This window comes from Engraulis encrasicolus, chromosome 20, assembly GCF_034702125.1.
Source record: "Engraulis encrasicolus isolate BLACKSEA-1 chromosome 20, IST_EnEncr_1.0, whole genome shotgun sequence".
Lineage (NCBI taxonomy): Eukaryota > Metazoa > Chordata > Actinopteri > Clupeiformes > Engraulidae > Engraulis > Engraulis encrasicolus.
Window position 1 is genome coordinate 42,885,054 of NC_085876.1, and position 24,479 is coordinate 42,909,532.

The following is a 24,479-nucleotide window of genomic DNA, read 5'->3' on the forward strand; positions in this document are numbered from 1 at the left end:
CGTCACTTTTTAAAGCGCTATTTTTAGAACATAGGCTTAAATCACGTCTTGTATTTGGACCAATGCAGTAACATGTCACACACCAACGTGATCATTCAGGACACATTTAGGCAAGGCCTACTACTGTAGGCCTACCAAGACCATAGGCATAGTTCTAATCGACTTTGTGTGCGCAATTCCAATGCATATTGCCTATGGGACATAAACACAAACTTGGACATGAACGCAAGAGCCGTACGACACCAGGCAAAGAGCCGCATGCGGCTCGAGAGCCGCGGGTTAGCCACCTATGCACTAGAGTCTCGCTGTCCATTCACCCAGTCGGCTCCTCTAACTGCATTGTTTTCCCCTCCGAATGCTCCACCCGTAGTCGTGCGGTGCCAATCACTTCCAATCATTTGGCGTCTTGATTAGCCAACGTGGGGGAAAACAAGCAATTTCATGGCCGTGTCCAGAGTTGACTGCACTGGTCACCCACAGCACACTGTCTTTGTGGGTACAGCTAAGTCCATACAGAAATTCAGGTAGTCAGTTGTGAATGTGGTTGCCTCCTCCAGGTTGTCACTGCTCTGTGTGTAATAGCCTTAGGGCGCCTAAGCCATCTTAATTCAACCCTGAATGTAGGGCTATCTCATAAATGAACGGTGCAGATATGCTTCCTTTTTGTGCAGAATTGCTATGGCCTCTCATTTTCTTTTTTCTTGCAAGAGGACAACGACTAGGCATCCCAATAAACAAACCACAGTGGGCCAATAAGACCAATGACATAGTATGGTATAGTAATGCTCATGATGTTTATTATGTTGCAAATCATAAAGTACAACAATAAGGCATTTAAATATTTTACTTTTTACATTTGCATTTTAACCATGTATTTTTCACGTAGCCTACCATAACTGAAATGTTTTTCCATTGACAGCTTAACGTAAGAGACTTTACAAACAAACACTTATGTCTAGACATTATTCAACCTCTGACATACCAAAGTATTATTTTATTATTATTTGAAAATAAATTAAATGTTCTGGACTGATACACAAATGAGGTGGCCTTTGGCCCTGTCTGATGTTTAATTAGTGCACACCTACAGCTTGGTATAATGTTATTTAAATTCTTTACATTTTCTGAGTGAGAGGGCCAGTGCGTGATTCCCATTTTTCAGTTCTACTGGCCCCAGGGATGCATGTGAAATGGGGCTCAGATAAAGATTGAACTGTGAGCTGTAACTGTTTTGGTAAAGGTGATGCATATTTTCACCTTCCTGTGTACACTGTAAGCATTCACCAGACCTGCTGTTTACTGCTCTTTCCTCATGTATCCCAACGGTAAGGGCTTCCGCACACCGGCTCCGACTAAGTGCTGAGCACTGCTCAGCTAAAATTCGATTCCATTGTTTTCAATAGAACCACGCACACTGGCGCCGATGTCCGCGGACATTCGCCGATGTCGGATAGCAATTAGAGACAAGTTCTATTTTGTCGGCGCAGCCCATTGACTATCAATGCAATGTTCGTGTGAAATTGGGTTTGGGGGTCCGAATTCTGTCGGAAGCAAAAGTGCGCCGCACTTTGTCGGAGCCGGTGTGCGGCCGGCCTAAGCCTTACATACTCTAATGGGGACATCATTTTTTTTTAGTCCTTATTGCTTCACTGTGGACATTGAACACATCACACATGTGCAATTCTTCCATTCTTCTCATGGACCAGTTGGTGTAGCCTGGCTCTCGCGAGACCCCGAGTGCTTCGTGCATCTTCGTTACACTTCGTGAGCTGCGCGAGAGTCAGGTTACAGTTGGTGTACCGTCAGGCTGTGTTTACACTTGAACGTCTTCCTGCACACAGCCCAGAGGTATGGACCAGTTGGTGCACCGTCAGGCTGTGCTTAAACTTGAACGTCTTCCTGCACACGGTGCAGAGGTGTGGCCTGAGGTCCGAGTGGCGGACCTTGCAGTGCTTCCTCAGGCCACTGCGGCTGGTAAAGGTCTTGCCACATCCTGGCTCAGGGCAAACCATCGTCGGCCTCTGGACCGTGTGGACGCTGCCATGCTCCAGGAGCCCGCGCTGATCCGCGAACGAGGCCCCGCAGTCCGGGCACCAATGCGGGCGCTCTCCACCACTGCGCGCGTGCACGTTGGCCACGTGGGCACGCAGGGCGTAGGCGTCAGGGAACAGCCTCTCGCAGTGGCGGCAGCAGTGGCCGTGTGTGCGCAGGTGAATGCACAGGCCGTGCTTGTCCCGGAAGCGCTTGGCGCAGTGCGGGCAGCTGTGGAGCTTGCTGTGGATGCGTCGGTGACTAGACAGTCGGATCTTGGAGGTGAAGGTCGCCTCGCAGTCGTGGCAGGTGAACAGCGGCGGATTGCACGTGCTCCTGTGACCGTCCAATAGTGACAGTTCGGCGAAACTGTCTCCGCAGTCGGAACACACGTGTCCTTCTATAGGTGCCGATTCGTTCATATGCGCAGAGAGGTCGTTCTCCGTTCCGTTGGTCTCTGTACTCTTGGGTGATGACCTTCTAGATGCTGTGGCGGCTGATGATGGCATGCCTGTTGGGATGTGCATGTAGTCAGAGGTGTGGCTAAGTTAATACCAGGGGGCCCAAGGTCGCCAAAGTCAGGCCAAATAGCCCCCTGCCCAAACCCACATTGTAAACCTAATGCTAATGTGAAATGACTGAGCAACCCCCCCCACCATCATCCTCCAACGATAACACAAGTGATTAAAAAAAAAAAGTCTTCCAAACCTACCAGAAGGGGGTAAGACAATATCATGGATGGAAGGGTACACAAACACAGGTGTATCACCACAGTAATCATCCTCCATTGGCTCCATTGCCTTCTGTAGGACAGTGGCTAATCGCTGGGATTTGTTCCCTGCCTCCCCTTTCTCCTCTAGGCACATCTCCCCCTGTTGCTCTCCTTTTATGTCGAAGCTGACAGACTGGCAGGACTTTGAAGATGTTGGTTTATCTGGTGCCTTCATGCATGGCATGTATTGGTCTTCCTTTTGCTTCAAAGAAATAGGTTGGCTTATTCTGGAAAAATAGGGGGAAATTTTACATAACAATTTAGTCCAGTTAAGTTACTCATATGTACTGTATTCTGAGCCTTCTTTACAAAACTACAATGATTAGTTATTAAAGTGATTCAAAAAACTGATTAAAAGGGATTAACCAAGAAAGAAAATTGACCTAATCTCTGACGCATCACATGTTTTTAATGTCTCTCCTGTGTATTGCTCGCTGGTAACTTCCTTGTGCGTTTCTCCGTGCTTCTCTTCCCTTGTGTTTCCAAGGTGTCCACTGTAGTCCGATCGTGAGGGGCCTGTCATGGATGCAGTTGTTATATCTGCACACACAGGCAAGATGTTCTTCACTATGATGGAGGGTCTTTTGCCTGCAGACCTTCTAGAAGCTGTGGTCGATGACCGAGCTGCTGGGTTTGGAATCAGAGATGGATTAATAAACAGACCAAGCAGGCCATACAACACCAAGAGCCAGACCAAAAATGCCCCTCACACCTGTTGGTTGATCAGGAGCGCTTGATTCTCCAGCGAGTCCCTGGTTGAAGGCAGACTCTGACACCACTCCATCAGCACAGCAGTGATCCTCCATTGGCTCCTGCTTGACTGCAGTGGCCAATGGCTCTGGCTCATTTCCTGCCAGTGCCACCCCCTTCAATCCAAGACCCTCTACCTTCAAATTGAGGGTGACCGATGTTTCTTCCTCTTTTGTCTTCATGCATGGCACATGCCTCTCCTTTTCCTTCAATGAAATACTTTTAGGTAGTCTTGTTCTGAAAAAATCAAAATTGTATATACTTTAGACCATTCTGAGCATGGTTTACAAAATGGGAAACATATTAACATTATCTGTGAATACTCATCAAGAATAATTTAAAAAAAGACATTATTCACCTAATCTCTGATGCATGATTGGATACCGATTTATGTTTTGTGTTTTGTGCCTGGGTAGCTTCCATTGTGTGTTCTGTGTTTTGTTCCTGGGTGACTTCCATTTCTCTATGCTTCTCCTCGCTCGTGGTTCCAAGGAACTGCTCAGCGAGACCAATCGCCTGCTCCATGTCTTCAGGTTGACGCGACGTCACCCAATCACGCGCAGCACTGGGCAGGAGGGTTATAAACCGACGCAGCGCCACACGTCGCACCACGTCCTCCGCACTTCTTCTCGCCGGCTTTAGCCAGCATCTGGCCGCTTCGTCCAGCCCTTGACCCAACGCCCTGGGCCCCTTTGCCGAGTCAAACGTGGCCAATGTGAAGCTAACTTCCCAGTGGTCTTCGGCCATTCTTGCTTGACTGCGCAAACGTTCCTTAACAGCCTCATATGTATGCTGGCCTGAGGGGTCAAGGTCAAGGTCAAGATTCTTCACACCCACAAGGTCAATGATCCCTTGTGTCCATTCCCCCTGAGGAATTTTGTGGACAGAGGCAGCTTCCTCAAATGCAGCAAGGCATGCTTCAATATCTCCACCGTCTTCACCATAGTCCTTTGGTGGGGTGCTGGTAAACCTGCTCTGTTCTTCAGGGCGTAATACTGTGGCCAGCAAGTCCCTCTGGATCTCCTCCTGCATTGCCATGGCCCTCTGAAGATGACCTTGTAATTTGATGAGGGATCTCATACAACACACCACATCCATTTTCAGGAAAAAGCGCTCCGTCCACCTTGTTAATGTGAAAAAAAAGAACCCTTGAAATGCGTCATTCCACACCATTTGAACAAACTTCCACAAACCCGTGTCTCAAAATATTTTTCAAAACCGTAACAGGTGTCCCTGGTACAAAGGATTGATTTAAAAAAAAAAAAACTTTAAAAAAAATTAAGAGAAGTTGTTGGTGGAATCACTGGGTGTTTCTTTCGAAATCAGACCCAGCAGTGTCCACAGGGACACAAGATAGAGTCTACTGGTGGGTGGGGAGTATGTCTATAAGGCCCAGGCAGACCACAGAAAAAATCTGCAATAAAATTCTTATGAACTCAGGGCTGCTATGACGATGAGGATCATCTACCAAAGGGAGCGTACCTATGTTCCCCGGGTCCTATGTTCCCCTGTCTTTGTATGGGACTGGGGAACATAGGACCCTTTTTCTAAAAAAGGGTTCTATGTTCCTCGCATTGTATGTTTCAAAGTTTTCAAATTGTGCCCTTTCCAAAACCATCCCTAAACCTAACCTGTCAGAAATGCAATGTTTCTGAGTTTTCAATTTGTGCCCTGACCAAAACTACCCCTAACCCTAACCTGCCACATTTGCAACAACAACCAGCACTTGTGGCAGTAGTCTACTTTGAAGCAGTGGGGAACATATAACCCTTTTTAAAAAAAAGGGTCCCATGTTCCCCGGTAGAGGGGAACATAGGACCCAGGGAACATAGGGATGACCCCCTACCAAACATTTACCTGTTCATGGCCAGCGCCACCGAGCCTTCTCGTTGTGCTGCTCTTGCCTTGAGAAGTTGGCAAGACCAACATCAGAACAGCTTCCTCTCCCTATAAAACTAACTTGGGAGATGATAGGCCTACAACTTAATGTTTTAATGACTTAACCCTCTTCGGGATCTGAGGAACACCTTGTAATTTAAAGAATATTTTGAGACAAATGACAAGTGTAGTTTTGTCAAAACTAACAGTGAAGGGGATAATGAAAGGTTAAAAGTAGGCCTAATTCTCCACAAAAGTTGAACATAAACAATTACCTACTTAATGCCAAGTATCCGTGTCAGGAAGTCAACATTACAGAATAGTTTGAAAGGAATATACCACTAGCCTATTCATTTAGCCTACTTTGAGCTGCTGAAATCAAACGAGGCAGCTCTGTCTAGAAGTAGACAATTTACCTAGAAGCCGCGCATGCTTAAATGCGCCCCTAATTAACATGATCTAATTGAACCTAATTGGTGCGTGCGTGTGCTCATTCCTAACAGGCCTTGGGCTGGAGTTTTCGCAGTGTTGTTTTCACTTGCTCACTCCGTTTCACCAGGTGGCAGTAGAGATCCGAACTGCAGCGACGGAACTGGTATAGCAACGAGGAACGTACTTCATTCAAGCTGAGCTCGTGTCGTGTTTGTATATTTATTCATTTTCACCATTGATTGATTGAGTATTAGAAACGTGGCCCTTTTCATTTAAATTGTGTTCGTTTTCGCTATCTGTGGGGTGTCATCTTGGCCGTTAACTTTGGTCACTTGTTTCGGCAACATGGAAATATCAGAGCAAGAAGAAGCACCCTCGGTAATAGACCGATATTACACACGCTGGTACAGAACAGGTAAGCTGTCGATGTCTGTGATGAGTTTTGGGAAGGTGTCCTTCTGTATTGTGTGTCAGATATCAGGGAGAGATAACCTATTGGTAATCTAGTAACTTCAGACGTGTGTGTGTGTGTGTGTGTGTGAGAGAGAGACTCGCCAATGGCTACATGTATGTGATGTAAGCGTGTGTTGTGTTTTTATGTTTAATATCTTGGGCAATAATATGTGTAATGTCTTGTTATAGCCTATCGTGTTTTTAAGTATTCTGCTAGACTCCTTCATTTGTTTCCCATTATACTCTACTCTACCAGACCTGAAGGGGAAGTCATGTGAGGACCACTGCGTTCTGCAGCACTCCAATAGGTAGGCCCACTACACTACCAACACTAAAGCAACATTGCCTGACTCAGTGAAGCACATTACGTGTACAATGTGGATATGTGTGGAATTATATGGATATTCATTTAGTTTAAGTCCTCTCGAGGGCACATGCATAATCTGCTTTGTATTTGTTTATTGAAACAGAATATGTGTGATCACCCTTGCTGAGAGCCACCCCATTATTCAGAATGGATCTTCAATCAAAAGCATCAGCTATCAGATCAGTGCTGGCTGCAGTAGATTAAACAACAAGGTGTCTGGAAAATCTAAGCGGGTATGTATGACTGTAGACCCATTTGGTAAAGAGTTCAGCAGAAATGAAAGCCCATTGGAAAATCCCAACGCCCATTGTCATTTTGACTCAGCACACAAGTGAACACTGCACACGACAAAATTGTATTTATGCCTCACCTGTGCAAGGGGGCAGCCCTCAATGGCGCCCTGAGGGAGCAGTGCGGCGGGATGGTACCATGCTCAGGGTACCTTAGTCATGGAGGAGGATGGGGGAAACACTGGTTGATTACTCCCCCCATCAACCTGGCGGGTTGGGAGTCGAACCGGCAACTTTGGGCTATAAGTCTGACGTCCTAACCACTTACCCATGACTGAAATGGTGAACGGTGTCCAATAGCGTGTTTGTATACATAGCTTCTGTGGCGATTGATTTGATTTTTGATTAGATGCCACTACAACCAGGGCCTGATTAAGATGCCACTGGTTACTGGAGGCCCCCATAGAAGACAAATTTTGCAACAAAATAACATGGGCAAGGTAGGGCTGCACAATTAATCGAAAATCATCTAAAATCGTGAAATCGAAGTCGTGATTTCAATCGTGATTTAATCGTGGCAATAGTGCCGTACCTGTGAGAGCGTCCTTGAAGCCAGAACATACTGACATGCTGATGTTTCTGGACAGAAATCTGTCCACCTAAGTTTCATGCTATTGCCTTTACATAATTATTACAATTCATTTTATTTTGCTCATTCCGTATAAAATTCATTCTTTGTTATATTTTATCTTGTTATAATTTTCAAAAAAAATCTGCAAAAAATCAATAATCGTGATTTAATAATCGTGATTACGATTTTGACCAAAATAATCGTGATTACGATTTTGACCAAAATAATTGTGATCATGATTTTTTCCATAATCGTGCAGCCCTAGGGCAAGGTCATAATTCCAAACTAGGAATTAAGAAAAGCATTTTTGCAGACAACTTTTTCAATACTGCACCTTGTCACAATTCAGACATTTTTGATCCCCCTCTTTTGCGAACCTGGGTCCGGGGGCCCACTGGCAGGTGGGGGCCCTAGAGGCTGTTGCCATGAGTGCGTTACAATATGCGGCCTTGCCTCCTCCACTTGTGCTTGTTTCCTCGCCCCGCATCCTGGCCCCTCCTCCGTGGAGAAAACGATTAAGTTTCCCAGCTGTCAGCCTAGCCACAACAACTTTTGAGGGACTGTTTTTCATTCACGATCCCAATTGCAAATGAGAAAAAGAGTTTACAATCAAGCTTTTGCAAGATATTGAAATAAAATGCTGTTGTCAGTGATGTCATCATGACATATTACTTCCTGGTACGAGGAAACAAGCACAAGTGGAGGAGGCAAGGCCGCATATTGTAATGCACTCACTATCTAGCCTGCGTGTTAATCCGGCCCTGGCAACACCATCTTGAGTTCTTCTTTCTTTCTTTCAGGGAGGCCAGTTTCTCACCGATTTTGCACCATTATGTCGAGTCACCTGCACAGATGGAAATGAGTATACCATCTACAGGTAGGTAAATCAGTGTTGTGTACATTGTTACTCTGATGGGTTACGCAACTCTTGTTGGTGCTTTCACAATTTGATTTGTTTGAAGGATGTCTGTAAAATGTTCATGAGCTTTTCAGGAAGTATCAGTAACATAACTTTCCTGTGTATCCTCTCTTGGGCTAGAACACTGAACTTTATGTAGATAATCTGTGCCAGACAGTGATGGGCAAACCGGATTCATGAGTTACAATCTAGGGCCACATATTCCAAATAACATTGTTTGACCTGTCCAGCGCAGCCAGGTGATTGGCTGATTGAATGATCACCTGGTTGAATTGGACAGGGAAAACAAGGACATTTGGAATATGTGGCACTAGATTGTAAATAATGAATCCATTTTGCCCATCACTGGTATCAGAGCCATTTTCAATGGAGTCTTTTGCCATCTTGAACTGAAGGCCATGCTGCTTGACAAGTTTTTTTGTCTAATATCATCTTTCTGTCAAACATGCACATCTCTGGATAGCTGCATCAGAGGACGCCTGGTTGAAGTGAATGAAGATATCATCACGAGGCCTGAGCTGTTGCTGGAAAAGGTGAGTACTTTTGTTAATTCTTATATTTCCTCCATAGGTCTCTGTGGATTTTTAATTTGTGAACATTATAGTTCAGTTCAGTTCAGTTCAGTTCAACTTTATTGGTACCCGAAGGTAAACTGGGTTTGCAGTTTAAAATAGGAGTGCTGATAATGTGCTGATAAAGGGCTGATAATTGTTTTGGTTCCCTTGGAGTCAACTAGGTGTGCTAAATCAAATTCTCTGACATGCATGTCAGTTTTTTTTTTTACAATAAAAATAACACACACACACATGCTTATCCCTATCCCCCCCCATCACAACAAAGTATGTGTGGACATTCCAAAGCGCATGGATATGCTTAAAATATTCTGCAAAGAATTTTCAGTACATGCAACATGTTTCTTAAGAAAACTCTAGAATCGTTTAATAATCATTTACAATTTCAACCCAAATAAATATGATATTTTCTGTACTCAAGCAGCCATTGTTTGTGTCCAAAGTTGTCATTTTGTGCATGAGCAATGACGCCACTCTGTTCCTCCCAACAGCCCTCCACCGAAGGCTACATCGCGGTGATCCTGCCCAAGTTTGAGGAGAGCAGAAGTATCACGGAGGGACTGTTGAGCAGACAGCAGTACGACGAGGTTGTCTCCAAACGAGCCAGCCAGCCAGTCAGCAGCCAGAACCACACGGACGAGGGATGAGGCAGGCGGGTGGATAGGCCCAGGTAGTCAACTGGTGTTCTGTCCACATGAGCTGCTGTGAGCTACCAGACTGCAGGGCTCTAAAATTAACCTTCATCGCCAGCCAAAATGACTAGTAGATGTTAATTTCTCTAGCCAAACACACACTCACTAATGGGTCAAAGTGGCTAGTTAGTCAGTCTTCTCTACCAGCCAAACTGAAATTTCACCAGGCATTTGTCCGGTTTGCTGGTGTTAATTTAGAACCCTGCCAGACTGTTATGATAAAGTAGCCCTAGCCCCCAGATTCAGGATCAGTTTGTAGCGCAGGTCGGCAAGTAGGTTATATTGACAGAACATCGGCTCATTTGAGGTACGCTGCAGAGACCAGCTTTTGAAATGGAGAAAACTGAGCTGACAAGAACTGTCCTCTTTTTGACTCTTCAGCTTTGCTTATTGTGACCAGCAAGCCTGCAGCCTCGAGACAGAACCTGTTCCAAGAATTAAATAGTATCAAAGGCCCCACGTGTGGGTAGGGTATGCCAAGGCATGGGCAAGCAACAGACTATGACCTTTCTGTTTGGCTGGCTCACACTGCAATAATACAGTGATGTGCCTTCAAAAGTAATTTTGCATTTCAATAGTGAGGTCTTCCTTTGTTGTTGTTGTTGTTGTTGTTGCTGTGACTTGGCCGATTCATTTAAAATGTTGTCAAAGTCTCACTTGAACGCAAACAACACAATCTGGTTTGAGACATGCAAACGTGTTCAAACAACCTTGACAGGCAACGGCATTTTGTTTTTTTCCCCTTTGTAGCATTCAAAAAGTGTGATGAAGGATGTCAAAAGATAAAGAAGCCCTTTGATAAGTGCAAATAGTTGTTGTGTTCAGACTTACAATGCTGTTCTTGACTCATGCAAAGAAGGCAACACTGTACAGCAGAATATTTATTCTTTTTTTGTTGAGAATACATAAATAAATGGCAATCATCCATACTTTTAATAAAAATAATGTATATATTTAGATTTTTTTTCTGTTGGCTTAGCAATCATTCAAACTGTCAAAAAAGGACTGATGGTCCAAAACTAGCTCTTTTCTTCTGAGAAAGGTACCCAGTGTGTCATCATAGCTGCGTACTGCATGTCTACCCACCCTAAAGCTTTAATTTCTGTCATCATTCTAACCATTTTGAAGAATATTCTTTTAAGTACCAAACATTACTTCCATAAACATTTTGTTTTTTTTTTTGTTTTTGTTTTTTTTAACGTTTCAAGTACAACAACTTAATGTCTTATCACAGTGGCCTAGAAGGCAGTCCATACTGGGTGCTCATAAAACAAACACATTTAAGAGGGGATTGAAGTCCCCACCCCACACATTGAAACACAAGTCAACATACTGTTGTGGCAAAGAAAACACATCCTTCAGAGGCATTATTCTGTTTTGCTTTTGACACTTGTTGAAAATATACACTTTCTTATCTTACTCTGATATCAACACTCCAGACATTTTGAAACTGCAATCAATCTAAAATCATTGCCCCAGTTAGATGGGGCAATGGGTGTGTTCCAATATGCAACCTTGCGTCCTCCACTTGTGCTTGTTGTGGCCTCGTACCAGGAAGTAATACGTCGTGATGACGTCGCTGACAACAGCTTTATATTTCAATTGTAAAGTCATTTTCTCATTTTCAAGTAGGATGGTAAATGAAGAATAGTCCCCCCCAAAAATTGTTTTGGCTATGCTGACAGCGGGGAAACTTAATTGGAAACTTAATTCAACTTAATTAGAGGCGGGGCATCAGCAAATGTGAGGCCACCAGCCCAAGTGGAGGACGCAAGGTTGCATATTGGAATCCACCCCTTGAGTTACGAGGTGGGAGCTAATCGTGTAGCCTAATACGAGTCATGTGCACTGACTGATGGTTGACCAATTAAATACACATATTTGGTAACAGTGTGGCATATATTTGTCAGAATGTCTTGAAGGCCGCTGTCTTTTTTTGTACGGTACTTGTGTTGAGCAGTGCAGTATAAGCTTAAATGCGGCTTTTTTGTTTGTTTGTTTGTTTGTTTGTCTTTTCATTTGGTAAGCAAAATGTAGAGAGACGCAGTCATAACGATGAGGTTGAAAGCACAGTACACCAGCTTATTTTTGCATGAAGACACGGTAAACAAGAGGCCTGCTTATACAGAAAGACATGCACAGACTGATGTGTAGTGTTCTTGTGCGTGTGTGTGTTTAGTGTTCTTGTGCGAGTGTGTGTGTGTGTGTTTTTCCCGTTTTGTCCTTCCTCGATGCGTGTGTGAAATGAGGCAAATGGGTGAGCGTTCTGCGAAATGCAGAATCTAAATTTGCCTCAAATGAGCATCAATACGTGAGGCACACTGCGGGCAAGTGCACTACAATCTTCTCGCTTCTCTCTCACTACGTTTGTGTGTGTGTGTCCCTGAATCTCAAATGGTGCACTTGTGCACTTAAGTGTCCAGGTTTCAGTGCGTATGTATGGTGAATTAGTTACGCACTGAAACATAGTGCTCTAAGTGCACAAGTGCGTCATTTGAGATTCAGAGTGTGTGTGTGTGAGAGAGAGAGACGCCCTCTGGTCAGTTCAGTCAAACATTGATCCAGAGAGTGTTGTCATGGGGATTGACGAGGGATTTTTTTGGGGGGGGGGTCAAGGTAAGGGCCAAAGGACGAAGCTCTACTTCATCAGAGCTGTCTATGTGTGTGTCTTCCTGTCTCTGTTGTGTAGCTCTGGGTAAGGAGGACGAAATAAGGGTTTATTTGCAAAACGGTGAATCTCCATTTTTTTACTTTTGCATTTTATTAGTAGAAATTACTGTTCAGAAGTCCTATCATCTGTGTGTGAATTTTTACCATTCAAATATTTCATGAACATACTTTTTAAACCTGTATAAAATGCATTTTGCAATGCATTTCAATGGAATGCCCAATACAATTTCCCAACATTCTACAAAATGGAGATACACCGTTTTGCGAATAAAACCTTCTCTTCTTCCTGGGAGGCGTGTGTGTGTGTGGCACAGCTACAATACCCTGGTTCCACGCAGATGGTTGGGCGAAAATGCACGAGGGTCTGCGTTATAACCAGGCTACAGCAGTGGTGTAGTCCAGTGGTTCCCAACCTTTTTCGTCTCACGTACCCCCTAAACCTTTTAGTTATGACATGAGTACCCCCCTCATTCATGCTCTATAGCTCTTCCTCTATCCCCTCTCCAGTGTGCTCACGTACCCCTAGTGGTACACGTACCCCTGGTTGGGAAACACTGGTGTAGTCCACGAACAACGCAGGTATACGCAGTATACCCACTTCAAAATTTCAGGGATTTCAGTGTACCCACTTCAAATTGATTGATCCATTATTTAGAAGAGCATAAATATTTACAGTACCCACTTCAAAAATGCTCAAGTATACAGCATACCCACCACAAAAAAAGTAGACTACACCACTGGGCTACAGCTACAATGCCACTGAGCTGAATGTCCAGGACGATAGCTCAGCGGTACCTCGGTACCCACAGCTACAGTAGTTGGTATCCTGTGTGTGTGTGTGTGTGTGTGTGTGTGTGTGTGTGTGTGTGTGTGTGTGTGTGTGTGTGTGTGTGTGTGTGTTTGCTATGGTATCCAGGGCTAAGGGTTCAGGGTGGGGGTTTCAGTAAGTGCAGAGCCACAGCTCTTTACTATGATAACCATTTTGTGTGTGTGTGTGTGTGTGTGTGTGTGTGTGCGTGTGCGTGTGCGTGTGCGTGCGTGCGTGCAGTGGTGTAGTGGGGATTTTTAAAGTGGGGGTACGCGATTTGTGAGGTCATCAATAATTTAGGCAACTTATCATGTCAACCCCCTTTTTGTATTCAAACATGGACAGAACTTTTCTCTTTCAAATGTCACCTCAGGAGAAGTGGGTGGACTGCGTACCCCCCCGTACCACGCCCACTACACCCCTGTGTGTGTGTGTGTGTGTGTGTGTGTGTGTGTGTGTGTGTGTGTGTGTGTGTGTGTGTGTGTGTGTGTGTGTGTGTGTGTGTTACGGGATCCAGAATACGACAAGCGTTCGGTAAAGGGGTGGTTAGTTAGGTAAGATAGTCAGTCAGTCTATTTGCTCTCCAGGAAGGTGAGGTTGGCCATGTGCTGTTCCAGGGACTTCACCCCGAAGCCGTTGCTGCTCTTGCCATTGACCTGGGTCTGGCTCTGCGTCTGCGCTGGCATCACCGGTGCCACCACCGTGTCCTCCCTGACGGGCGTGATGGGCAGCTGCTTCTCTCGCCACTCCTGAGGAGAGCTCAGGCTGCTCCTGCCCGATGTGTGCTGTTGAATGAATGAATGAATGAATGAATTATTTATTTTAGAGATGTCCGATATTGGCTTTTTTGCCGATATCCGATATGCCGATATTGTCCAACTCCAATTTTCGATTCCAATATCGGCCGATACCAATGTCGATATATGTGCGTTATTTTTCCTCCAAACAAATTTTAGGTAACATTACACATCTCCTGTTGAGGAACAAAATATGCTTAATGTTATTGTAACGTCCCACTAGATGCATTCTCGAATGTAACAAAGCTTTCTAAATATTAACATCGTCTGTGCAAAACAGAAAAATAATCAAGAAAAGAAAAAGTGTACAGTAATTCAAGCATTATTATATCGGTTTTGATAGACAGATATTGACCGATATCACATTTTTATGTATTATCGGGCCGATAATATCTGTGGGGCGATATTATCGGACATCTCTGATTTATTTCTCTTCACAGCATCATTTAGACTTTCAGTTACATGTCATGAAAAAGTATATTTGTGTGGAGAGAAAGGGTCCCCGTAAGAAGTTAATACAAGCTTATAAGCTGGGGCCCGCATGTGAACATTAGGTACAATAGGTATTGTGGCAAATATAAGTGAAGAAAAACAGAAGGGAGGAAACAAGGAACGTCAGGCCGACTGGGTTACGTTTCAATCTCGTTCATCCTCTCCTTTTTGATTGTGGCCTTCTGAGGCATCATTAGATAGATTAGATTCTATCTCATTCTCTCATTTGCAATCAATCGGGATGTTGAATGCGAAGGTTAGAAGTTGATTTGGACCCAGAGATACACGAGAGGAGCTAGTCACCTGAGGAAGACTCCATGCTCCATGTTACCTTTTTACCGTCATCACGGTGCGATTTGTCGGAAAACCAGAAGGGGGGATGTGTTTCAGATTTTAAGCAATATCAATGGAATTACATTGATTTTTTGATTAAAATCATGTAGAAAAAGTGGCGATATCAAACCCAGAAGAGGGGACAATCAGCTAACCTGGGTAGCTAGCCTGATTATCATCGACGTTCAAATCTCTTTGAGACTTGGTCTGACCAAGAGCATAACAACATTTCCCAAATGGCATGGTTGACCCGCCTCCCTTGGTTTGCTTATAGTTGTTTGCTTCCCAACAAAGTGAATTTTTGAAGTTGAATATTTCACTTCACTACTTTATTTTCCGACTAAAATTGGGAATTACGTGCATTTAGCGATTGCAGATTAAGCAGTATTCAACTTTGGGTGTCCTGATAATTCATGTACAACTTCCAAAATACCAGAATCAAGGCTTTGCATATGTCAACAGGAAAACTTACAGACGGCCGCTTTAATAACGTATAACTACAGGCAGGGTATTGCTAAAAATATTCATAAACTAAAAGCATACCATATGGTTTCAAATTCTCTGATGTACTGTATGTGCAGTATTCGTGTCACTTTGAAAGCAACCTCATTGTACAGAAGGAGACATTTTTTTCAACCTTTTACCTTTTTCAAGAGCTTATGACAGACAGGCAAAAGGAAGACCACCACAGTCATAACTCCTTTGGTGTTCTGTATCGATTGTTCCACCTGAAAAGAAAACATGGCATATTTTCAGGACAGATATGTGAAGAATCCGAAACATTCAGCCTTCGATTTACTACCTTCAGGTGAAATGAATGCATCCATTTACAGGAACACTACTTTCGCATGAATCCAATACGACCAAACCTTTAAAACATTTGACTTTAGCATTATTACCACAAAGACAACCAAGACATGGCAAATGCAGATATATTCAAGGATGGCTGCTGCGATAGAACATCATGATATTACACTGTGCATACCAAAACGATCTTAAAGGATACTTTCTTAGGGCCTTATCAAATGCTGTAGTAGTCCAGGTTAAATGCAAACACTGAACATGTCAGGGCCACATACTGTACACCATACAGCCCCCTGATAGCAAAGGGACGTTGAATCAACAGCATTTGACAGCGTTAAACGTTGATGCGCAGATAATAGGTGTGGATTCAACGTCTGTTTGCTATCAGGGACAGCATACAGTATGTGCATCCCAATATGTGACCTTGCCTCCCCCACTTGTGCTTGTCTCCTCGTCCCGCCTCCTGGCCCCTCCTCCGTGGAGAAAACGATAAAGTTTCCCAGCTGTCAGCCTCGCCACAACAACTTTTGAGGGACTGTTTTTCATTCACCATCCCAAATGCAAATGAGAAAAGGACTTAACAATTGAGCTTTTGCAAGATATTGAAATATAATGCTGTTGTCAGTGATGTCATCATGACGAGAAGCAAGTGGAGGAGGCAAGGTCGCATATTAAAACGCACTCAGTATGTGATGCTCCCCTTAACCCAGTGGTTCCCAACCTATGGGTCGGGACCCAACCTATGGGTCGCCAAAGATCCACAGAGGGTCGCGAAGCCCTCTTGATTTTAAGGGGTTTAATTTTAATACCATATATAGCCCATGTTGAATAAATGACAAAGCATTTGAACTAATATATGCATAGAAGCAACAAAATGTAAGTGATACATTTAACATTTATTCTATCTTTGACTGATGACAAATTGAGGAATGAAATGATAACTAAGGACTTTTCACAGGAAACAGAGAATCATGTGACTCCCTCTCATGCGATTGGGTCACCAAAGCTTACAGTGTTAAAAATGTGGGTCCCTGAAGAAAAAGGTTGGGAACCACTGCCTTAACCCACTGCATCAGTATTCGCGAGACAGCCTGCTTATTTATTGCCTGGTTAACACCAGACCTAATCACAAGTGAGATTGTCTTTCAGATCGAAACGATTGTGTAGAACTAAAGGCAGTATGGGAGTTCCCAGGCTAGCTTATTTATGCTAACAAGATGGCTTTGCCAAATGAGCTCCGTCCCTGTGGTGCTTCACCCAGAGTTCCCCTTCTTCCACATTCAGCAGTCTGACGCAGGGCTGTAACGATATTGTATCGAATCGAGAAATCGTGACGCGCCAAGTCACGATACTGTATCGTGATACAAGAAGCCAATATCGTGATACGCCCTTTCAAAGTTCTGTTACCCTTCAGTCCAGAAAACAACCACATGATATGATGTGATGGTGCTTCCAAGCTTCAAATCAATATCATTATTATTTTAAACTCTTTTTTTTTTACATTATTAGTAACCTCTTGTAACCTATTCTACCTATAAACGATTATCAAAAAAAATGTGGGGTGTATCGAACCATAGATCAAAAATTGTGATACGAACCGAATCTTGAGTTGAGTGTATCGTTACAGCCCTAGTCTGACGTGGTACACAGTCTGTCAGGTCAACATGTCTACGTGTCTGCACAGATGGGGCTACGAATTGATAATGTTGCTGTTCTAATTACTCTGACTTTACTGTGGGAATACGGGGTCATGCAGTTTACTGATGCAACAACTTTGCATAATCTGTACTACCTGTATGTGTGCAGTGATCCACAAGTGACTTCAGGATCAAATCCCAAGTTTTAACACATATATTTTGTTTTAATATTTAGGCCTATATTTAGTTTTAACAGCACAGCAGGTGATTCCCACAGGAGCACAGCAGGGATAATCAGGAGAACAAAATGACAGCTGATTTTACAGGCAGGCAAAAGTTTGACTATCTTTGTTTTAAAAAACTTTGCCTATTGCAGATATGAGACTAGGGCTGCACAATTATGGAAAAAATAATAATCACGATTATTTTGGTCAAAATCATAATCACGATTATTAATCACGATTATTGATTTTTGCAGATTTTTTTAAAATTATAACAAGATGAAATATAACCAAGAAGGAATTACATACGGGATGAGCAAAATAAAATGAATTGTAATAATTATGTAAAAGGCAATAGCATGAAACTTAGGTGGACAGATTTCTGGCCAGAAACACCAGCCTGTCAGTATGTTCTGGCTTCAAGGACGCTCTCAAAAGTAGGTCACTATTGCCACGATTAAATCACGATTAAAATCATGAGTTCGATTTCACTATGTTATCACGATTTTGATTATTTTCCGATTAATTGTGCAGCCCTATACGAGACACAACCTAATTTAAAGGTAAAGTTTGTAGAGTATGTGCTGCCAATTCCCAAATTTGATCTTTTATTTAATCAAATGTTATACTCAGTGATTACCTAATATTTACTAGTATGACAACAGTACAGTAAGGTTTGCAGCTAAAATGACAATTAGGCCAACGGGAAATGCATGGAAAAGATCCACCTTTTCATGAATGAAAAGTATAATTTTCCCAGTCACAATGAATACTTAGAATTTGATGGTGGTGGTATTTGTGAAAAGGGTAGCATTTTGTGAATGAGCAGCATGAATTCTGGAAATAAACTACTAAAATATCACATAATCTACCTTTAAGTAGGCCTACCTGCATTATGTGAGTGAATTACTTGTGCTTCTTTGATTTATTGTATTTCCCTGTACCGTTGGGAGCGTACCTATGTTCCCCAGGTCCTATGTTCCCCGGGTCCTATGTTCCCCTGTCTTTGTATGGGAGTGGGGAACATAGGACCCTTTTTCTAAAAAAGGGTTCTATGTTCCCCGCATTGTATGTTTTCAAGTTTTCAAATTGTGCCCTTCCCAAAACCATACCTAAACCTAACCTGTTGTAATGCAATGTTTCTGAGTTTTCAATTTGTGCCCTGACCAAAACTATCCCTAAACCTAACCTGCCACAGTTGCAACAGCAACCTGCACTTTGCCATGTGGCAGCACTCTACTTTGAAGCAGTGGGGAACATAGAACCCTTTTTTGAAAAAAGGGTCCTATGTTCCCCGGTAGAGGGGAACATAGGACCACCCGGGGAACATAGGGATGACCCCTTACCGTTCACCCCTCCTTTTTCTCTCCCAGTGTCAGTGATGCAGTACATTTGTGACTTATTATACTATTTCAGTAACTGCAATATCCAACCTAATACCAATGCTTTGAAGGCCTCTTTTTTCCACAAAGGACAGCTGAAGTGTCAAAAGAGAGCAGGGGTGCATTTCTCGAAAGTCTAGTTGTTAGCAGTTAGCAACTTGGGTAGTTGGTTGCCAATGGGAAATTGCATTGCATCCAACAAAGTAGCTAACATAGTTAGCAACTTCTACGCTTTCAAGAACTGCACCTCTGAGCTGTATAGTTGTAGTGACATTACCTTCAGGAAGGTGGCGCTCTTGCCCTGGACTGGAGTCTTGGCCCCCATCTGCAGCTGTTGACTGCAGGCTGCCAGCTTCTCGGTCTCCGACAGGACCAAAGCCTTGTCCTCGTCCGCAAGCTGAGACCAACACACACCGGCAAAAGAAAAAGAAAAGAATAGAAAGGAGAGGACAGCACTCCTGGTTAGTTTAGATTTGCCCATCCATCAGATGTTTCGGTCTTAACCTTCTTCAGTGTCTGGTTTTCTTTTGCATTGCTTCTTATGGAATAAGCACCCTGTAAGTACACCATTATTTTTTCTGTACGATCCTATCTGCACATGCACACCACGCAAGGCTGCACTGTCCGCTCTGCGAATGTGCGGCACGATTCGTGGAGCATTGTCGCCCTTCGTTTCGCTGATCTGTAAGGACCTACAAAGTCTCTGATTGATTCCATCTTTATTGTGAATTGTAGCCTGTCAAGACGCTGACAAAACACACTTCATTTGTGATCAATAGGCCTCGGCTATCTTTGACAGATGGCCACAGTCTCCTGTTAATCTTTAACTTTAATAAACCCAAGAAAATGATTCCTTACACCACCATTATAATATTACGAGTATTTTCCCCATAATACATTTATATCATTACGTGGTGTGTCAATAAACCACGAAAAATGCCATATAGCCTCGGCTACTCGAATAAAACAAATGTTACAGACGGGTTTTTAGCCAAACAATACTTACAGATCGGCTTCTAGCAAACTCAAGGGTGACAATGCTCCACGAATCGTGTTGCACATGCGCAGAGCGAATCGTGCAGATAGGATAGTGCAGAAAATAATCGTGTACTTACACACCGCGTTACTCTTTACTTTTGTTGATGTGATGTTTACAATCACACAGGAAATAAGTATTGCACTTACAGAGACCTTTATGATCCATCCTCCTCTCACTTCTTACATTTAACTACAGCCATAAAAATAACTCAATTTCCTAATTATTTTTCTATTACAGCAAAGACATTTTTTCTTGTTCAGAAGGCTAACAACTGTGACCAAAGTGGCAATCTTGAATAAAGAGGGAAGATAAATGAAGAATAACAAACTTCACCCTGATTAATGTGCTGGTGTAATCAGAAACCTCCGAGAGGAAGCCGGGTCAGAGAGGACAGGTGCACAGTGTAAACTAAGTTTATTTGCTCATAGTTATCAATCAGAGATGAGGAGTTGCTGCTGTGTGACTGTTAAGTCTCCGGCAGCTGTGTGATTAAGCGCCAGCCTCTTCCGTACCCCCTGCTGAAGCCAGGGGTGGACACAGACAGGCAGGCAGGTAGGCAGGCAGGCAGGCAGGCAGGCAGGCAGGCAGGCAGACAGGCAGGCAGGTAGGCAGGCAGGCACCACTCTGCTTAAGGCCTTAGGGATTAATGCACAGGCTAGCTATGGCTCAGTGGTGTAGTCTACTTTTTTATGGTGGGTATACTGTATATTTGAGCATTTATTGAAGTGGGTGTACTGTATATATTTGTGCTATTCAAAACAATGGATCAATCAGTTTTAAGTGGGTATACTGAAATCCCTGAAATTTAGAAGTGGGTATACTCCGTAGGCGCCCCAGGCCGCCTGGCTCTGCTTCATGCTGCTCCAACTCAGCAACTCAGGGGATCAGTTGTTCCGGGCTCAGTGAGTGAGAGAGGGGGGGCCCAGAATTACATGCAAGGAGTCCCCATTACATTATTATTATGTATAAGGTGGGGTCTGGCTTTCACTTTTTCCCAGGCCCAACCAAAGCAGTTAGTAGTGGCCCTGTGCTCCCTCTCTCTCTCTTTCTCTCTCTCTCTCTCTCTCTCTCTCTCTCTCGCTCGCTCTCTCTCTCTCCAGAGATGGATGGCCGTCATTAACAGCCGTCAAAGGGAAGACATTTAATTATACCCCAGGATCACAGAAGTAGAGAGTGAATGAATGAGAGGCAGATTGAGAGGGAGGGACACAGTGACAAATGCAGCATTAATCCAACACTTAACAGAGCACTCTGGGGCCAAATAAAATCTAGAAAATGTTACATTGAGTGTTGAATTAACACTGGATTTTTCTACTGTGTAGACAGAGAAGAGGAAGAGAGACAGCTATGTATACGTGCATGCGTTATTATGAGAGAGAGAGAGAGAGAGAGAGAGAGAGAGAGAGAGAGAGAGAGAGAGAGAGCGAGAGAGAGATACAGTAGAGAGAGAGAGATACAGTAGAGAGAGGGGGGAGAGGGAGAAAGTCAGCCTGATTATCATCGACTTTCAAATCTCTTCGAGACTTGGTCTGACCAAGAGCATAACAATTAACATTTCCCAAATGGCATTTCCAAAACGGCCTCCATTGGTTTGCTAATGATTGTTCCCGAGGTCCCGATTTTTGCGGGAACTCAGAAAGTACTTGCAATGCTCTTGACCTGACTGGTAGCAACGCTGAAGCTGTTGCGTCACTAGGAGGGCACGGCCTGGCTAGGAGAAAGCAGAGAGAGGGTCCAAGATATGAGTGATGCTGTCCATATGATATGATGAAGATGGAGGAGGAGGGATTAATAGTAACTTCACACCATGGGGCAGTCATGGGTGAGCGGTTAGGGCGTCAGACTTGCATCCCAGAGGTTGCCGGTTCGACTCCCGACCCGCCAGGTTGGTGGGGGGAGTAATCAACCAGTGCTCTCCCCCATCCTCCTCCATGACTGAGGTACCCTGAGCATGGTACTGTCCCACCGCACTGCTCCCCATGGGGCGCCACTGAGGGCTGCCCCCTTGCACGGGTGAGGCATAAATGCAATTTCGTTGTGTGCAGTGTGCAGTGTTCACTTGTGTGCTGTGGAGTGCTGTGTCACAATGACAATGGGAGTTGGAGTTTCCCAATGGGCTTTCACTTTCTTTTTTCACTTTCACACCAAAGTGTGCCGGCAGTGTGGAAGCATTTTTTTTTGTCCGGCATCAGTGTGTAAAAGTTATGCATGTAAACAGATTAGTCCTTCCACACAAACAGCGCGGTCAGAGAGAGTAGAGAGAGAGAGGTTCAATTGGCCCATTGTTTCCGGGTTCTATTAATGGGGGGGAAATCCCCCTTTAGGCAGACCTAAGGACTGTTCTATTCAATGCTAGGAGCATTATGACACGCCCCTTTAGGCAGACCGGAACCTGGTCATGTTAGGTGCCCATAGAAACCTATTATGTTGGCATATCTCTATACTTAAAGAATCTCTGGCGCGGTGGCCGGCAGTGACTTGGAATTAGGACTCAAAATGGATTTTTGTCGCCGCTTTGTTGCTGATGTGGTGTGCGAAGCAGCACTAACACTTCATTTCGCCATGTTTCATTGTCAGTTCTTACCTGCTTACATGCTGCTTCATGCCTGTTACTTGAATGACTGTACTGGAAAACTAGCGACCAACTAGTTGTAAATATTGCACATTACAATTGCCTACTTTATATTCATTATTATTTCACAATGCTAATATCACTATGTCAGAATCACAATAGGATATAACTGGAAATGCACAACAATACCTCTTCTTACTATATTGTATTTTCTATGTACAGTATGTCTGCTGTTGCCCAGTCTTTCACTTTATATGTTTGTAAGGGTATTGCATAGGTACTCTAGGTGTAATATATGTGTACTGTCTATGTCTAATTGTCTATGTCCACACCTAAAGTCTATGTCTATGTCTGCATGGGAAAGTAAGAAACGTAATTTCAATTCTTTGTATGACCAGTGCATGTAAAGAGATTGAAAATAAAACCGGCTTGACTTGACTTACCTGCGTGGCGAAGGAGTGCAGGTGTGAGCACAGCTGGAATCCCTGTTCAGATAGCATCTGTGGAGAACGGAGGAGGTGGGGGCAGAAAATATATAAGCTGATTAGCTCCCGCCATTATTAAATAACCCTCAGCCAAAAAACCAACCAGCCACGTCGCAAGTCACACTCATAAACCAGCACAAAGCTGAGGTTTTTTTTTAGAACCGTGAAAGGCAGCGGCAAAATAAAGTTCACCAGCAGGACAAGTTTTTTGTAGCGCAAACGTGTTTTGAATTCTCCCCCATTTTTTTCTTCCACTTTTCCTCTTTACACAAGGGGAGGAGGGTTCTGTGTAATCTCAGTGATTATATTTAAGATAACACAAAACCATACAATTCCCCTAGGCTGCCAAACGCCCGAGTTTGTCGGATGGAATTAAGGGGAATTGTCCTTGGAGGGGTAGAAAATCTCTGCATGGTAATTGCTCTATTAATACATATAGTGAAACACACACTATGACGGAAACTAAGACCGCTAAATGAGATTTTGTGTTCGTTGCGGGAGGCGAGAGGAAAGGGTCTATGTGTGCAAAATGATAATTTAGTCCAAGTAGGGCCTACTGCAGCAACCATTTGGTTGTTTAATAACAGGGAACCGCTTAGTATATAATAGCGCTTCCTTTGCTATCTACTGAACACTCAGTTAAAACACACACACACACACACACACACACACACACACACACACACACACACACACACACACACACACACACACACACACACACACACACACACACACACACACACACACACACACACACACACACACACACACGCGCGTACGAGAAAGGTCGGCGGAGAGCCCGGAAAAAACACAGACAGACAGAATGAGAGATGTGTCCGCATTACCAAAAAAAGCAATCAGTAATTCCTACATTGCTACTTCCTCTCCCTCATTCCTCCTCTACTTACGTAAAGAGGTCCCAGAAGACCCGCTCGCTTCATCCTATCTGCCAAAACGAATGATGACCCCCCCTCCCTCCTTTCAGCTAATAACATATTGATTAGACTTCAGCGGCACCCTTTAATGACACCTGTGAATGAATAAGTGAAGTCTTAAAGCAGTTGGATTGATGGAGCAATGTGGCGGCCTGCCTCCCCTACCGGATGGGATTTTGATTCCAGAGATGGAGGAGGCAATGTGCAGGCAAAAACTGACTTCCTCATTTCCATTTAATATAGCACAACATTGTTTCCGGATGATATTCATAAGATAAGATAAGATAAGATAAGATAAGATAAGATAAGATAAGATAAGATAAAATAAACTTGTCTGTTTGCACAGAAATTTGTCTTGCATGACACTTCCACTCCACAATCCACATGTAAACGCACATTAAAGACACACAAAACACAATATGGCCTATAGATTCTAGTCATCTAGGTCCATAAGCTGTTAGGGAAGCACAGTCCAGTAAAAAGTAAAAAGTTAAATTAAGTTACTACGTTAAGTTAATTAAAAAAAAGTTAATTACTAAAATTAACTAAAATTTAAATTAAAATGTTAGTTACT

At 43.5% G+C, this 24,479-nt stretch overlaps 3 protein-coding genes across 5 annotated transcripts in view; 1 reads left to right on the forward strand and 2 right to left on the reverse strand.

Annotated features, from left to right (window-relative positions):
- Positions 1 to 1,794: 1,794 nt before the first annotated feature.
- Positions 1,795 to 4,661, reverse strand: LOC134435916 (oocyte zinc finger protein XlCOF22-like). Of its 3 annotated transcripts, none has more exons than XM_063184956.1 (5): positions 3,912 to 4,661; positions 3,516 to 3,790; positions 3,187 to 3,343; positions 2,744 to 3,030; positions 1,795 to 2,542 (listed from the first exon to the last, which is right to left on the reverse strand). In XM_063184956.1, exons 1-5 carry the CDS (start codon positions 4,649 to 4,651, stop codon positions 1,803 to 1,805), a joined length of 2,199 nt encoding a protein of 732 aa, XP_063041026.1. In that variant the 5' UTR covers positions 4,652 to 4,661; the 3' UTR covers positions 1,795 to 1,802. The 3 variants fall into 3 exon arrangements, with proteins under 3 accessions (XP_063041026.1, XP_063041025.1, XP_063041023.1); XM_063184955.1 differs by having other exon boundaries at positions 3,187 to 3,427; XM_063184953.1 differs by having other exon boundaries at positions 3,187 to 3,430.
- A 1,321-nt stretch (positions 4,662 to 5,982) lies between these two features.
- Positions 5,983 to 10,538, forward strand: abitram (actin binding transcription modulator). The gene is made up of 6 exons (XM_063185968.1): positions 5,983 to 6,278; positions 6,573 to 6,624; positions 6,787 to 6,916; positions 8,345 to 8,421; positions 8,927 to 8,996; positions 9,527 to 10,538. The coding sequence occupies exons 1-6, from the start codon at positions 6,209 to 6,211 to the stop codon at positions 9,680 to 9,682; spliced, it is 555 nt and encodes a 184-aa protein (XP_063042038.1). The 5' UTR covers positions 5,983 to 6,208; the 3' UTR covers positions 9,683 to 10,538.
- A 3,139-nt stretch (positions 10,539 to 13,677) lies between these two features.
- ctnnal1 (catenin (cadherin-associated protein), alpha-like 1) overlaps positions 13,678 to 24,479 on the reverse strand; it is a 180,128-nt gene continuing 169,326 nt past the window's right edge. Inside the window, exons 16-19 of the mRNA XM_063185972.1 lie at positions 22,926 to 22,982; positions 19,149 to 19,268; positions 15,472 to 15,555; positions 13,678 to 13,990 (exon numbers count right to left, since the gene is read on the reverse strand). Coding sequence (XP_063042042.1) covers positions 13,778 to 13,990; positions 15,472 to 15,555; positions 19,149 to 19,268; positions 22,926 to 22,982 — 474 coding nt within the window. The 3' untranslated portion in view covers positions 13,678 to 13,777. The remainder of the gene's footprint in view (positions 13,991 to 15,471; positions 15,556 to 19,148; positions 19,269 to 22,925; positions 22,983 to 24,479) is intronic.

What these genes read in the sequence shown, in the direction of transcription:
- abitram (XM_063185968.1), top strand. Translation starts at nt 6,209, where the DNA reads ATGGAAATATCAGAGCAAGAAGAAGCACCCTCGGTAATAGACCGATAT. An exon ending in TGTCTGGAAAATCTAAGCGG is followed by an intron (nt 6,917 to 8,344) that starts GTATGTATGACT and finishes TCTTTCTTTCAG; the next exon opens with GGAGGCCAGTTTCTCACCGA. An exon ending in AATGAGTATACCATCTACAG is followed by an intron (nt 8,422 to 8,926) that starts GTAGGTAAATCA and finishes ATCTCTGGATAG; the next exon opens with CTGCATCAGAGGACGCCTGG.
- LOC134435916 (XM_063184953.1), bottom strand. Translation starts at nt 4,651, where the DNA reads ATGGATGTGGTGTGTTGTATGAGATCCCTCATCAAATTACAAGGTCAT. An exon ending in CGCTCCTGATCAACCAACAG is followed by an intron (nt 3,431 to 3,515) that starts GTGTGAGGGGCA and finishes TTCCAAACCCAG; the next exon opens with CAGCTCGGTCATCGACCACA. An exon ending in TATTGTCTTACCCCCTTCTG is followed by an intron (nt 2,543 to 2,743) that starts GTAGGTTTGGAA and finishes ACATCCCAACAG; the next exon opens with GCATGCCATCATCAGCCGCC.